General features: G+C 36.0%; 1 protein-coding gene across 2 annotated transcripts in view; it reads right to left on the minus strand.

The window, feature by feature from the left end:
• The window catches only part of EYA3 (EYA transcriptional coactivator and phosphatase 3), an 87,199-nt gene that overhangs the window by 5,053 nt on the left and 67,525 nt on the right, over nucleotides 1–14,621 (minus strand). For both annotated transcript variants that reach the window (XM_011357720.2, XM_011357721.2), the window contains 3 exons: nucleotides 12,685–12,799; nucleotides 11,538–11,659; nucleotides 3,816–3,916 (listed from right to left, as the gene is read on the minus strand). In XM_011357720.2, the coding sequence (XP_011356022.1) occupies nucleotides 3,816–3,916; nucleotides 11,538–11,659; nucleotides 12,685–12,799 (338 nt within the window). The remainder of the gene's footprint in view (nucleotides 1–3,815; nucleotides 3,917–11,537; nucleotides 11,660–12,684; nucleotides 12,800–14,621) is intronic.

Raw genomic sequence — 14,621 nt, forward strand, 5'->3', positions numbered from 1 at the left:
ATAAAAACATAATGAGATAATATTGCCCGCTGATTACCACTAATGTCATAGTTCATTAATAGTTGCTGAAGGTTTGTATATTAATTGAATGAAGAAAATTAGGACAGAGGTTCTAGTTGGCAATCCACTGCCTCAAGTATAAGAAACAGAGCTACAAGAAGAAAACTGGGGTAGAAGGGAAAGAACATCTATAGATCCATTTATAAGATGAATAGACTCAAGATGAGTAAATTGTCCAAAGTCACACAGCTAATAAATAACTGAGGTTCGAACCTGTGTGATTTTAGATTCCATGGCCAAGGCTCTTTCATCTGTTTCTTATATTAAGAAGGGAAGACCTGAAGCTGGGATTTGCATAGTGAGGAGGTAAACATCAGAATAATTTTTCCAGGGCTCAGAAGCAGGAAGGACTTTCTCTAAACAGCTCCCCACTGATTGTAATGTCTTTTGAGAATCTGAAGCCTGGAAAAATCAGGGTGATTTGCCTTTTTGTAGCCAAGTCTCAGGCTCTTAAAAAGGCACTGCCCACAGCTGAACTGCAATGCAACTGCTGGAGAGGCGTCAATCCCTCCCTGAGAGAGCTCTGGAGCTGGATCTCCTTCGGAGATGAAGGAAGGAGACTAGACCTGTGCCTCCATCCCCACAAGCTGTCTCTGGGAAGGTGATGTAACCTCGGGCAAGGCAGCTTCTGCTGAGGGCAATTCTGGGAGAGGGACTGTGAGCCAACAGTAGCCGAGAGCAGGGGCAGCTAAGGAAATGAGTGCCTCAGTCCCGCTGGGGGTCTGGGCAGCACACCACAGCATCCACTACAGAGCATAAATTCTCTAATCAGTCTTCCCAAAACATGACTTCACTCAGCTAAGACACTGAAAACATCTTAGCAAACAATGAGTTAATATTTTATGCTTCAGCTTTTCTGAGTTGTCATTTAAATAGACAATACAGAAGTCTGATGGACTCTGTGAAAACTGAGAAGCCTAACCAAAACAAACAAACAAACAAACAAACAAACAAACAAACAAACAAAAAGCTTCTGAATTAAGGCCACTACCTCCCAGTAGATAGAAGATTCAAGGACGTACGCTGAAGGTCAGGTTCAGATTTTCCTTAGAATTTTTTTTTTCTTTTCAAAGCACATACAAATGATAACTTTAGTCCCTGAAATTCCACTCTACATAGTCTGCAAATATGGCTTCAAAAATTTCAGCCTGCAAAATGAGGAGGCACTCCTAGGATTCTAAACTTTATTCAGTTAAAATAGCAGGTAGCCACTAAAGACATACAGTCAGCAGTATATAACAGAAGAGTAGAAAATTAACTGCACTACCATCATGAAGGTTAAGACTTGTCAAAAATACACCACAAAGAGTCATGAAGCTGGTGAAATGAAATTTCTTTATCACTGTTTTGTTCCTTAATTTCTTCTATAGATTTCAAGAGTTGGACAAATTCTGCTGTTTATCCTGAGGTTTTTTTTTTTCTTTAACAGTTATCTATCATTCTCTTCTGAATTCTTAGGGCACCCTTTAGGATTTTCAAACAAAATTCCATTTATTAGATATCAGAACATACATGACAAACTTTATATTCTGTACTGACACACCTAAGATTCTTCACTTTTGGTGCTTTTTAGTATCTATCTGGTGCTTTCTCAACTTCTCCAGATACATTGGAATGACTTAATTGGAATGACTTAATGAATCCTGGCTAGCTGGTTAAAGGGGATATACTTCACTTTTTCTTCATCTTCAGAAATGCGTTGTGTCATTTCAGTCTGCAAAAGATGATCTTTTTCATTTGATGTAGTCATCATTAATTCCAATTGTCAGCTCTTCTCAGCACATTCTTGGCCAACCTGTTATGTCACATCTACCTGCTATGCTCCAACCAGGCTTCCCGCCTCCCTCTCCCTCTCAGGTGCTCATTTCCATAAGCCAGAGTGCATAAGTAATAGCTTCAAAATACATTCTAAGCACATTCATTCAAATCTAATTCTCTAAGAGAGAAGAAATATGTCTCCAAAGAAGCAACATAATTATGGCTAAAGACTATCCTGATAATCTATATTACAAATTATTTTAATTTCACATTTCTCAAATCATTTATTAGGTTGAACATTTCTGATGTTTATTGGTCATCTGGGGGGGTCTTCCTGGCCATTGTCTTTGCCCATTTTTCTACTGGAAATGTTATTTTTCTTCCTATTGATTTGCACATGATCTTTATCCATTAGAGACATTAATCTATTTCTCCCCTAAGTGTGATTTATTTTTAAATTAAAAAGTAGAGAAAAATCATAACTGATGTACCCAAATTACTTCAAATTCAACTTTTGCAACTGAGCTCAACATTCTTTTATTACAAACTGCAATCTTTTTAATATGTTCATAAATCTATACATATTACTCTTCTAATCTCCAAAGCTACAATCTTCTAAATTATCTATAACTCTTCTCTCTACAAAATTCCTTATATCCCAATCTATTAGCAGATTCTGTGATTTCTTTCTTCAAAATAAATTCCTGTCATCCCCCATGTCTGTTTTTTTCCTCCAGTCTTAAGTAAACTCCTCCTCAGTCTTCGATCATAGTGATGCTATCGAATTCATCTCCTTGTCTCATAATGAAAAAAAATTAATTTTTACCTCAAAAGATACTTGTATAAGACTGACATCAGGCAGGGGAATACGAGCTGTCTGAATTCCAAAGAAAATGTAGGTTTGATATGTTTTTAAACATGTGAAAGAAACCTAATGATAGTATCACTTAAAAAATGTAGACATATAGGCCAAAAAAAGGATCTATAGGCATTGAATAATAAAATCAAAGAATTTTCAAACAAGTTGAGATTGTGTGATCAAAACTATTCATTTTACATGTGAAAATACAGGAACCCAGAGAGACTGAGTAATATGTTCAAAGGATATATCTAATAATTATATATTTATATACTTATAAATTATGTGTATTATAAAATAGATAAGCTAAGAAATAAGTAAACATCATTTAATTTTTTAATTAATGGTACAAAAATCCTTTTTGCTTTTACGAGTAATATTTTTGGTGAGTGTTAAGTGAATATGTATAATTATTTTTTAAAATCTCAGATTATTACTCTTTGATAAAGCAATCTAAAAGTTGACTTTTAAGTTCAGCTTATTTTGATAATTGGTTCTTAAAAAAAAGATAACACAACGATTGGTAATTTCCAGTACTCATTTTTTCAATTCCATCCACTTATTCAAAAGATGTTTTTGAAAATCTGTTAGTAAATTTCTGCCTTTCTTATTGTCAATTAACTGTCCTTGACAAGGAATTGGCAGGTGCTATACTTTCAAATTTCAAAAGAGTGTTTGAATCTTACTGAAATGCTTCATTTTAAAGTGATGATTTTAAAATAAGTTAGAAAAATCTGTCTCCAGTTATGAATATATAAGAAATTCTATAGATGATATATTTACAAAATTAAAAATTAAATAAAGTTAAATGATAATTTCTACCCCACCCTACCCCCCCACCAAAAAAAGAAGGTACTGTCCTCTAAGATGAAGACTGAAGATGGGGGCCCCCTGAAGCAGGGCTCAAAGAGTTTAAATTTTTTTAGTGGCAGCAAGGAGGGGGAAGGAGAAAATTTAATAACAGGAAAAACTCCATCTGTGGAAAAAAATGACCTTTCTTTTTCTTAAAGAAAAATGAGAGAGGAAGAGAAGGGAAAACATTGTAAATACACAACAGATTGCTAAGATTTCAGAGTTTTACCATTTTCCTAATTGCTCAATGCGTTCCCACAAAGACTATTTTCTTTATCACAGTTACCTGTTTGGCTGCAATTTCTTCATCTCGTCCATCTCCAATCACTACATATGTGACTTTCTTTCCAAACCTTGACACAATTCTCTCGAAGCAGCTCTCTTTACCTGATGAGAAAAAGAAATTTCCTATTAGGACATTGTTATCTTTTCTTCAGCGCCAAAGAAAAGGGCTGTTCACTTGCCTGTGCTTAAGACAAAACAAGTGGCAGCCCCTGTAGTTTGCTTGGTGTGGAGTAGGGGTGGCAGCTTAGAGCTTTAGTAGGCCTTCTGGATCTATAAATGGGAAGCTCAGTGGCCTAGGCAGTGCAAGAACTGTGTACACCACCTCCCTTTCCACATCTCCTGTACTTTACAGCTTACAAAGCAGTTTTCAAGTTATTTCTTATTTAATTCCCAAAATAATCCAGTGAGATGGGTATCACCCCTTATTTTAAATTGAAAATGGGACTCAAAGGATTAGAGACTTGACCCAGATCACATACGAGCTTATAGCTAGACTTTGGGTTCCTGACTCCAAGTCTAGGCTCTGGCACTGTACATGATGAAAGGATATTTCTGAGGGGAAACTGTTTTCAAATATAGGAAAAAGAAGTGGAAGCATAAGTCCCTGATTTGTTAATAACAAGTAATAGGCAAACACTCACTTTCCTCTAATTCATTTCCAGAAACAGTTCTAGCCATGGGGCTTATGTCTTTCAGTGGGGGAGGAGCCCCAGAATACTAATATATATGGCAGCAATATTTGTCATATCTGGAATTTCCTCACTATTATACTTTCTAATTGCAACTGAGATACTGTATCACTGATCTTGGCCTTGGGAAATGGGTGATCTAAATCCACTGCAGACAGTTTTTAGACACATGGCAATATATCAAAATTCAACTCTCATCTGGAACCAACACCTAAAACATGCACAGACGATACTACTGTGGGAAAGCCTTTATTTGCATAAATAAATAAAAAGGAAATTATTTCCCTTGCTTTTCCTTCGCCATCTTTTACACTTTATTTCCTTGCTTCTGCCACCTTCTTTAGTTAAGCAAAGTCCTAACTCTGTTTCCTTCTTCATCTTGCTTTGCTAACCTTCTCATCCTTTCTTCTTGCCAGATCCAGTGACTTAACACCAGGGTTCCTGTGTAAATAGAAACGTGCCTCTTTCTTAAGGCACTTGGCTGCCATCTGCTGGGAAATTGTTGTAATAAATGTACAAATAAACAAATCTAAGATAACCACATCGCAACTGACAAGAATCTATATACCCATACCCAGAAATCCTGCTTGGTACATTTGGGTAACTGCAAGTCTTTGACATCCCTAAGTCAAGTGGCACCTCAAACCAAACCTGGATCAGACAACAGTTCACTTTGGGCTTCAGTCTCCTTTTAGTACAGGCTTGGCTTAGGTACACTGAGGTCTCTTTCAGTGCTAACATTTTCCAATAGCATTGCCATGCCTTACATTCATATCAGGCATTCAATTGATGTTTGCTGAGTAAATCTATATTAAAATCACAACTGAATCAATGGATGACTGTAAGTCCATGTCTTATGCCGAAATTCCAACATTAAATAATTCTATTAATAATGAATTCTTATTATGTCCAAAGTGTTGAGTTCTTTGTCTAATTGCATTCCAACCATTACATCCTTACAACCTAAGCCAACCTCTGCTTGACCCACAGTCTAATTTATGATCTGTCTATAAAAAATTTTTAAGTCAAGATTTTAGACTTTTCTCCTAAGACCCACCAAAGACTCATATTTAGAGGCCAGGGATACAGAGATATTTTCATTGTCCTGGCATGCAATGATCAAGGATGAAATACATTTAGGTATGTTTCTTCTAAAAGTATTAAGAGACTGAGAGAAGTACTAACAGCTCAAAGTAAAGAAGCTGCTAAATGAAAAAATGACTCCAATACAGTTGGCAAATATACTTCTTCCATTTTGCACTCTCAAAATGACCCTGGAGATGAGCTCTCCTGTTCAGGAGGATAAAGCCAATGACTAGTCAGCTTACCGAGTGTCAAGCAACTAAAGCTGTAATTGCAAGACCAACCAAGCCTTTGGAGTATATTAGGTTCCCAGGTTTCTCTGATTGGTATCAAAAACACTCCTGACATTTTCAGTAATGATTTTGAGAATTCTCTTTCATGTTCAAGACTGCAGAGTGGCCATTAAGAGAACTACAACTGAAGTCATTTTGGGGGAAGTGAACAAGCAGTTCCTTTCCTTGCTCTAATTTCACAATGCTGTGAAGGAAAAACTTTAAGCCTCTCATTGTGGTTACCAGGGTGCCAGGTACCACTACAGCTTTGTGAATTAGCTCTGGATGAAAAGAGGCCAAGGAAAATCACCAAATAAGCACAATTACTGTCAGAGGGAATAAAATCATTTCCATTACTTCGATAAGCCTTTGGGTGCCAGGACTCAGTAAAAGAAGAACTACAGAAAATCTACCTTACAGGTGTAGTAGGCTTAGTGATTGCTCTGGGTTCTTAGGAAACGCACAGTAAAGTAGTGGCAACAGTAGCAAAATCTGAAGGGAGGTAGGTTTCAGATAAATCCTTCCCCACTCCATATCCCTTGTAAATTAAATAATTCAACATACAAAAATAAAAATAAATGCCTATATACCTATGACCAACCCATCTGTCAAATCTTAACACTTTATGGTTTAGATAAAAAAAAATATAAAAATGAGATATTACAGATTTATGTGGTTTCTTATGTATCCCTACCGAATGTCATTCCACCTCTTTCTCTCTGTGAGTATATATCCATAAACGATGTACGATATTGTTGTGAATAATTTTTACCTTTATATTAATGTTATGTACTGTGCATATCTAACTGCAACGTGTTTTTGTGTTCAACAATGTTTTGCATATTAACCTTTATGGATATATGCAGCTTTAGTTCATTTGCTTTTAACTGCTATATAGTATTGCATTGTTTGAATATATCTATTTATCCATTTCTGTGCAGTGACAGGTTTGCAGGCTATTTCCTATTATGAACAAGGCTGCATCAAAAAAAAGCAGCCTTATGCATGTCTCCTTGTACACATGAGAATTACTCAAGGTCAGGCGATGGCAAACTTTCTGTAAAATGTCAGATAGTAGATATTTCAGGCTTTGCAGGTCAATTCTCAGTTGCAATTCTTCAATTCTGCTACTGTAGTGTGAAAGTCACTATGGAAATGATTTGGGCAGGCCTACGTTTCAATAAAACTTTACAAAAAAAGGCAGTGGGCAGAATTTGGAATGTGGGTTATAGTCTGCACACTAAAGTATACACATCTAAAAGTGGAATTGCTTGATTATTGGGTTATTGCACATCTCAAACTTTACTAGACATTGACAAGCGTTCTTCAAAAAGGGTTATATCTATTTTCAATTCCATCTATAGAATAAGTGTCCCCATTTCTTTGGCAAAGTTTGGCAATGTCAGACTTAAATCTTTATCAATCTGGTAAGTGGGAAATGGATCACATGTTAATTTAAATTTCCTTAATTTGCAGATCCTTAATTGGTGAAGTTAAGAAACTGTTCATACATTTACCGACAATTTAGGTTTCCTTTTCTGAAAACTGGCTTTTCCAAGGTTTCTGCCTACTTTTCTATTACGTTGTTTGTTACTTATTGATTTGCAAGAGTTCTTACAGATTCTGTATATTAATTAATAAGTAAATGTGTTGCAAATATCTTCTCCCCAGTCTGTGGCTTGTCTTGTCACTTTATGTCATCTTTCATTGAATATAAAATTAAAAGCTTCATGCAATCCAAATAATACATTTTTAAAAAATAATTTTAATTTTTGGTTCTTTTAAATGAGATCCTTCTCTACTGATACTATTCTATATTTTCTTCTAAAAATTAAAGTTTTGCATTTCATGTCAAGTGTTTTATTTACCTGGAACTTATTTTTGCAAGTAGAGTTTGCAAATACAATTTTGCTTTTTCCCCATATGGATAACCTAATGATCCTAGCACTAGAAGGTAAGATCCATAAGGACAGAAGATTTTGTTACTGTTATATTCCCTGGTGCTTTGGCAAGGCTTGACACATAGGCACCATTATCATCTTTCCTCATTTTGTGGAACCTTTCCTTGTGCATATAAACTTGCTATAATTTCTCTTATGTTCAAAAATCCTTGAGTCCATATTCTACTCCAGTTCCTACCTCATTTCTTCACTCTTCTATAATGAAAAGCTCCTCTCTTTTCATTCACTCTTAAACCTATTCTGATTAGGGTTTCATCCCCATTACATCACTCAAACTGCATGTCAAAGTTATTAATGATCTCCATGTAGCTAAAAACCACCTTTAATTTTCAGGTCTTACTTGACTCATCAGCAACATCTCATAGAGTTGATCACTCTCCCTTTGTCTTCCACGACACCATTCTTTCTTGTTTTCTTTCTAACTTATATGCCTCTCCTTCTGACACTTTTGCTAGTTCTACCTGTGGATGAAAAGAGGGCCGCATACTAAATCTGACAAGTTCAGGGGAGGCCCTGGATCATGTACCTTACAAACTGAGAGACCAAAGTAATCATATAAGGTGGTCTGAATGTAAAAATTCCTAACTAAAAGTGGGTCATGGTAGGTAGTCACATGTTAGGCCTATAGCTTCCTTGACAAACGTCAATCTTTACCTTTAAAATTATCTGTTGTCTTTTACATCTAAGATAATATACCTTTGAAATGTCAGAGTAATCTTTTGCAGACCCCTTGAAGGCACAACCACCAGTACCAGAGCACGAGACTACATTGTTATCTTGGTGTCCACATACCATCTCTATGTGTTGTAAATGTTAACTATTCTGTACCCACCAATGTAAAAGAAGTTGTCTCTCCATTTTGCTTTTTATCCAATCTCAGAGATTTCTCCCCACTTTGCTTTCTCCTACACCTCCCTAATCTACCAACAATGAATTTCATGTAATGTCCCCGTTCTGTCTCCTCGTTTGATTCTAATGTATAAAATAAGCTGCAAAGTGACATTCTCCAGGGCGTTTTCTCAATCCATTGAGATTTTGCGTCCTGGAAATTGTTATCGGTTTGGCTCAAATAAACTTTTATAAGACTTTCCTTAGGCTGGACTTTTTCTTATACTTTCATTGACATACCTCAAGATCCAAACATTTAAATATTAGAGGGCCTCAGGGCTTATTTCTTAGACTTCTATTCTTCTCTGTCTGTACTCATTCCTATGATTCATCTAGTCTTAAATAACCACATGTACATGAAGAACTCCCAATTATGTACCTCCAGCCAGGAGCTCTCCCTTGACTTCCAGAATCAGATAGCCAATGGCCTACTTAACATCTCTACTTGAATGTCTAATAATTATTTCAAATTTAATGTCCAAAACTAAACTCCCAATCTTTGTACCATACCCTTCTCCATCTCAGTAAATGACATCTTCATCCTTTCAATTGCTTAGGCCAAAATTCTTAGAGTCATCTTTAACTTCTTTTTCTTTCACACCTCATGTCCAAACTATCAGCAAATCTTGTCAGCTCTGCCTTCATAATATATCCAGTAACTGACTACTTCTCAACCTCCATTGCTACTCCTTGGTTCAAGCTACCCATGACCTCATGCAAGATTATTACAATAATCCCCTAACTTGACTCGCAGCTCTCCTCAAGATGTTATGTAGCAGCCAGATTGCTCTGTTTAATGTGTAAGTCAGATCATGTCACTCTTCTGCTCAAAACCTGACAATAGCATTTCATCAGAACCAAAGCCAAAGTCTTTAAATTAATCTTTAAGGCCCTGCTGGATCTCCCCGCTCTCTCCTTTAACCTCGTGACTTAAATTTCCTAACATTCTTCCTCCCTTGCTCTTCCTTGAACATGCCTTCAACCTTTTCCACTTGCTATTCCCTCTCCATGGCATGCTCTTTCCCCAGATATATGCTAATGGCTAATGCCCTCACCTCCTTTAGGTCTTTGCTTAAAATAAAACTTTTCATTGAGATCTTCCTTAAGTATTCTATTTAAAACAGGACCTTCTCTCCCCATTTATCCATAGAACTTATCAGCATTTGACACAGTTTGTTTTACTTACTTACTTGCTTATTGATTGTTCTCTTCCACTAAAGACAAGGATTTTTATCTTTTTTGACTACTGCTATATCTCCAGTACCTAAAACATGCCTTGCACATAGAAGGTGAATCAGTAAATATTTGGCGAATGAATGAAGAAAAATAAATGTTAATTGGTGGGTTTATAACCTCCACAGATCTTGGAGCATAAAAACAATTTTAATGAAGAAATCTGCTCAATAGGAAAGTAGTAGATTAAAAAATAAATGACCACAGCTCACCTTCAAACTCCAGGACTCTCTTCTTTGCTACAATGGAGAAGTGTGAAACTATAAGCATAGACTAAAGGGTCTGAAGGGGTAAGGAGACGGCTGTCATAATCCTCCTTCTGTGGACCATGTATAAGGATTAGAGTGAGACATTCTGCTGTCTTCTCAGTGGAACAATCTGGTTTTGTATAAACCTGGTGCCAATTAATTAATTCAGCAGCAAATATTTACTGATTACCTACTATTTCATACAGAGGTCTACCTTGGAGATATTGCAGGTTCAGTTCCAGACCACCACAATAAAGCAAGTATTGTAATAAAACAAGCTGTAATCTTTTTGCTGGTGGAGGGTCTTGCCTTCAGTTTATAAAAAGTACAACATCTGTGAAGTGCAATAAAATGAGGTGTGCCTGTACCTGGTACTGAATACATTTTTTAGGGTTTAAAAGTACCTTCATACACACAGTTTCATTTAATTTTCACAACCTCTCTGGTAGTTTCTCATTTTCACTTACCTTATATAAGTAAAAAATACAGTATTTGTCTTTTTGTGACAAATACTTCACTTAGCATAATGTCTTTAAGGTTTGTACATGTGGTATTATATGACAAGATTTCCTTTTATGGCTGAATAATATCCCACTGTACGTATATGTCATTTTGTTTACTCATTTGATGGACATTTGAGCTGCTTCCACCTCTTGGCTTTGTGAATAATGCTATTATGACTACAGTGTGCAAATATTTCTTTGAGAAACTGCTTTTAATTCTTTTGAATATATACCCAGAAATGGGATTGCTGGATCATATGGTAATTCTAGTTTTACTTTTTTGAAGAACTGCTATACTGTTTCCCATAGTAGTTGTACCATTTTACAATCACATCGAAAGTGCACAAGGGTTCCAGTTTCTCCACATCCTCGCCAACACTTGTTATCTTCTGGTTTTTGATAGCAGCCATCTTAATGGGTGTGAGGGGTTTAACCATTTTTAAATATATAGCGTAGTCCTTGATTTTTAATCTAGTGCTTTTTCTATTATGCTATACTGTAGCACTCTCTCTGTGAAAAAGAAATCTGAAATGAGATAAAAGCAGATTTCTAAACTAGGTATTATGTTCTTTCAAGTGTTATAAAAGAAAAGAACATGATAAGTTTTAAAAGTCCAACAGATCTGGATTTGAATCCTGTTTATGTTACTTACTAGTTGTGAAGCCTTGAGCAAGCTATATAACTGTTAAGCCTGAGCTGCCTCATCAGTAATATCAGGAGAAGATAGCTGTAAGGATTACAGACACATATAAAGTGTCTAACAGAGGGTCTGGTACATAATAAGTGCATCGTAAGCAAGAAACATTATTTTAAGGCCAGTGACAAGAAACAGAAGAGAAACCATACCAATTTTGGTAGCACTATAGATGTTTTCAATAGGAAATATTTCTCCAAGCCCATATAGGAGAACCTTAGCCAGAGCTGGAACCAGCTGGGTTGTAGTGATCAGAACATTCACACAATTCTTTCTAGATAAGAGAAAGAAGGAAAAGAAAAGAAAAAGTGAAACCAAATTAACCCAAGAGCAAGAATTCACATGGATCTTCTCTTTAGCATCTAATTATTAAAAATTAACCTCAAGGGGCCTGGTATGGTATTCGTTCAGTTATTGCTCTAATTACCTCAAGTTTATTTACTTTCCATATTAAAAGGACAGAGATTCTTTAGTGAGCATAGAGCAGCAACTTGATTCTTGCCTCATTTCCCTTCTAACCATTCTAGCTCACTGCACTTAACAATTACCTCAACCCCATGGTGGTAATTGATACCACTCTCTAGAAACAAATGACAAAGACTTTCACAGTTACAGTGCTATTTCATCTGAATGCAACTCAATCCTTAAATGAGATGATTTAAGTCCTCTCTACTCTTCACATAATAGCAACACAGATTCCAGAATACAAATTAATTTCACATTCCTATATAAACTTTACCAAATAACCTTGGTGTCGGTTTTATTGTTTGCTCTATTAGGCTGTAGATCTGGAATTCCTGCTTTGAGGAAGGAAGCAATAAAGGTATTGGTACAAATATGACTGTTTTTATTTCCCATTATAAGCGTCAAGTTTAAATCTCTTTAATTTGCTTAATGTATCCTTTTCTTTTGAATCCTGCCTTCCCGAGTAGGTTTTGGTACATTTTCTTTGGAGCTTCCTGTACTTAGGATATTTGAGATATGTCTCCTATATGTATTCTTTAATGTCACCAGGTCCATCTCCTGGGCTGGAGATTATGGGTTACTGAGTTTTAATTTCGTGAGCAAAAAGTAAGAGGAAATAAAAAGGCTTTCACATACAAATATTCTCTTAAAACTCTAAGGTGTAATGTTAGTGTAAAATGACCTTGCCTTCCACTTAACCTAAATACTTTCTTGCTTCATTTAAACTCCTCTCACCCCTATCCCAAACCCTATTTTAGCAAGTGGCTTGTCCTGGACTAGTATAGAAAAGAGTGTATATCTGAGAGGATGAGACCTAAAAAACCATTTCCATACCTGGACTGGATAAGAAGTAAGGACTTTAATGCAGTTCCTAACCAGGAATCTGTTAGAACTTCAATTTCTGCTCTTAGTCTTTGCAGTGCTTCCTTTCTCTGGGGACTGAGGAGGCCTTTGGGAATAAAAGCAGACACATTTATCATTTGATAACCTATCCTTGCTGACACTGAAGAAGCAACTCCTGAATTTGATTTAGAAATAGTGAGTCACTGAAATACTCTACTGAGCTAATATATTTCTCTTCTTTGTAAAACCCCCCAGAGTAACCTACTAAAAATGTCCTTTTGACTTTCTTCATCAGAATGTTTTGCTAGGGGGGCACGACCACTACCACACGCCGCTCCCACGGTGACTGTGCTTTCACCCCTTTCAGAACACAGCAACCTGAGATTTGAGGTTGAATGACTAACTCACGTCATTTATTTGTATTGTACTTACTTCTGAAACAACTCCAGCTGATATGAGACTAAAATACTGTTTAAGATCAGACAATTAAGCATAAAACAAAACAGAATTCACCTGATAAGAGCATGTTATCAGACACTTGAGTTATAATATTCGAATAATAAACATGGCCCTGAATTTTCTATAGTGAAGAGAAATCCTAGTCTGTTACCAATACTCCATAAAAAAGAGAGGCCTAGAACAGAGTATAATTTATCTTCAGACTGATGGTTTCATAATGCAAGCCTAGAATTAGATGACTCAATGTTTCTGATAAAACAAACCAATACCTATATGTCACATATGATATACATATAAGAATATATATATCATATACATAATATGATGTGGCACTTTTGTTAATTCATATTTTACAAAATATAGGTGGACATTACTTTTAATATGTTCCCCAGGGTAGGTTCAGGGGATTCTCGGAGAGGGTTATATTACTTTCTTCAGGAAAATAGGTCCAGGCACTCACTGTGCAGAGAAAGAATCAGACACTTAAGTTGTACATGAAAACTAACAAAAGAAAGGCTAATGTCTGAGATAGGGAAAGCAAAAAAGTCTTGGAGTTATCAAAAGAAAAAGTATTTGTTCTGAATCATGAGAAAAAATAATCAGTAAAAAGGGGAATCTGAAAAAAGTAAATTAAATTCCCAAAGCCCAGATGCCTGTGATCGTTACCTGGTATTGGAAGGTTATAACAGGAATGAACTAAACTGACCTTCGAAGCCTGATTTTTCCTTCTACACCACACTGTAAGGCAGCATGGTATGGTGGGAGGGTTCTCTTGACCTGGGGTTATATATCTCTAAGTAGTCTATGGAATCCCTGAAACTTCATGCAACATTTTGGTGTATGTAGAAGCTTGAGGGTTCACAGTTTAAAATATTTTCTCATAAGGGTATACCACTAAAAAAACCTGCATGAATGTAAAGTGCACAGGACCAAGAGTTGGGGGGGTATGTAGTTTAGCTGCAATATGGTCACTAACTTGCTACGGTAGCTGCTCTCATTACCCTCATGAGGAATGTCAATTTTCTTGAATGCAAAATAAGGGATTTAGATTAGCTCTCTAATGTCTCTTCTAATTTGAACAATCTATGGCTGATAATTAATTTTAAATAACAGAATACTAGGCCTAGTGGCACCTGACATTTGAGATATTTCTGGGCAGAAAGGATTTCAAAGGTCCTTCAAATCACCACACATGGATACTGCCAACCTATAATCCTGAACCTAGTTTTGCATCCACTACAAACCTAGTCATTATTTCTATCTGACTTGGCCTGATGGTTATATAAATCAGTAAAAAAAAATATTTGGTAACCTATTAACTAGCATTGACAGTGGTTGAGACTCCAAAACAAAACACACATTATCAAACACAATCTACGGAACACATTTCCTTGAAAAAAGAACATTTGTCTAAAAAAAAAAAAAAAAAAAAAACGAGAACTTTGTAAAGTTATGCTAAGAGAAGTCCA

This window comes from Pteropus vampyrus, unplaced genomic scaffold (genome assembly GCF_000151845.1).
Source record: "Pteropus vampyrus isolate Shadow unplaced genomic scaffold, Pvam_2.0 Scaffold36, whole genome shotgun sequence".
In the NCBI taxonomy this organism is placed as follows: Eukaryota; Metazoa; Chordata; class Mammalia; order Chiroptera; family Pteropodidae; genus Pteropus; species Pteropus vampyrus.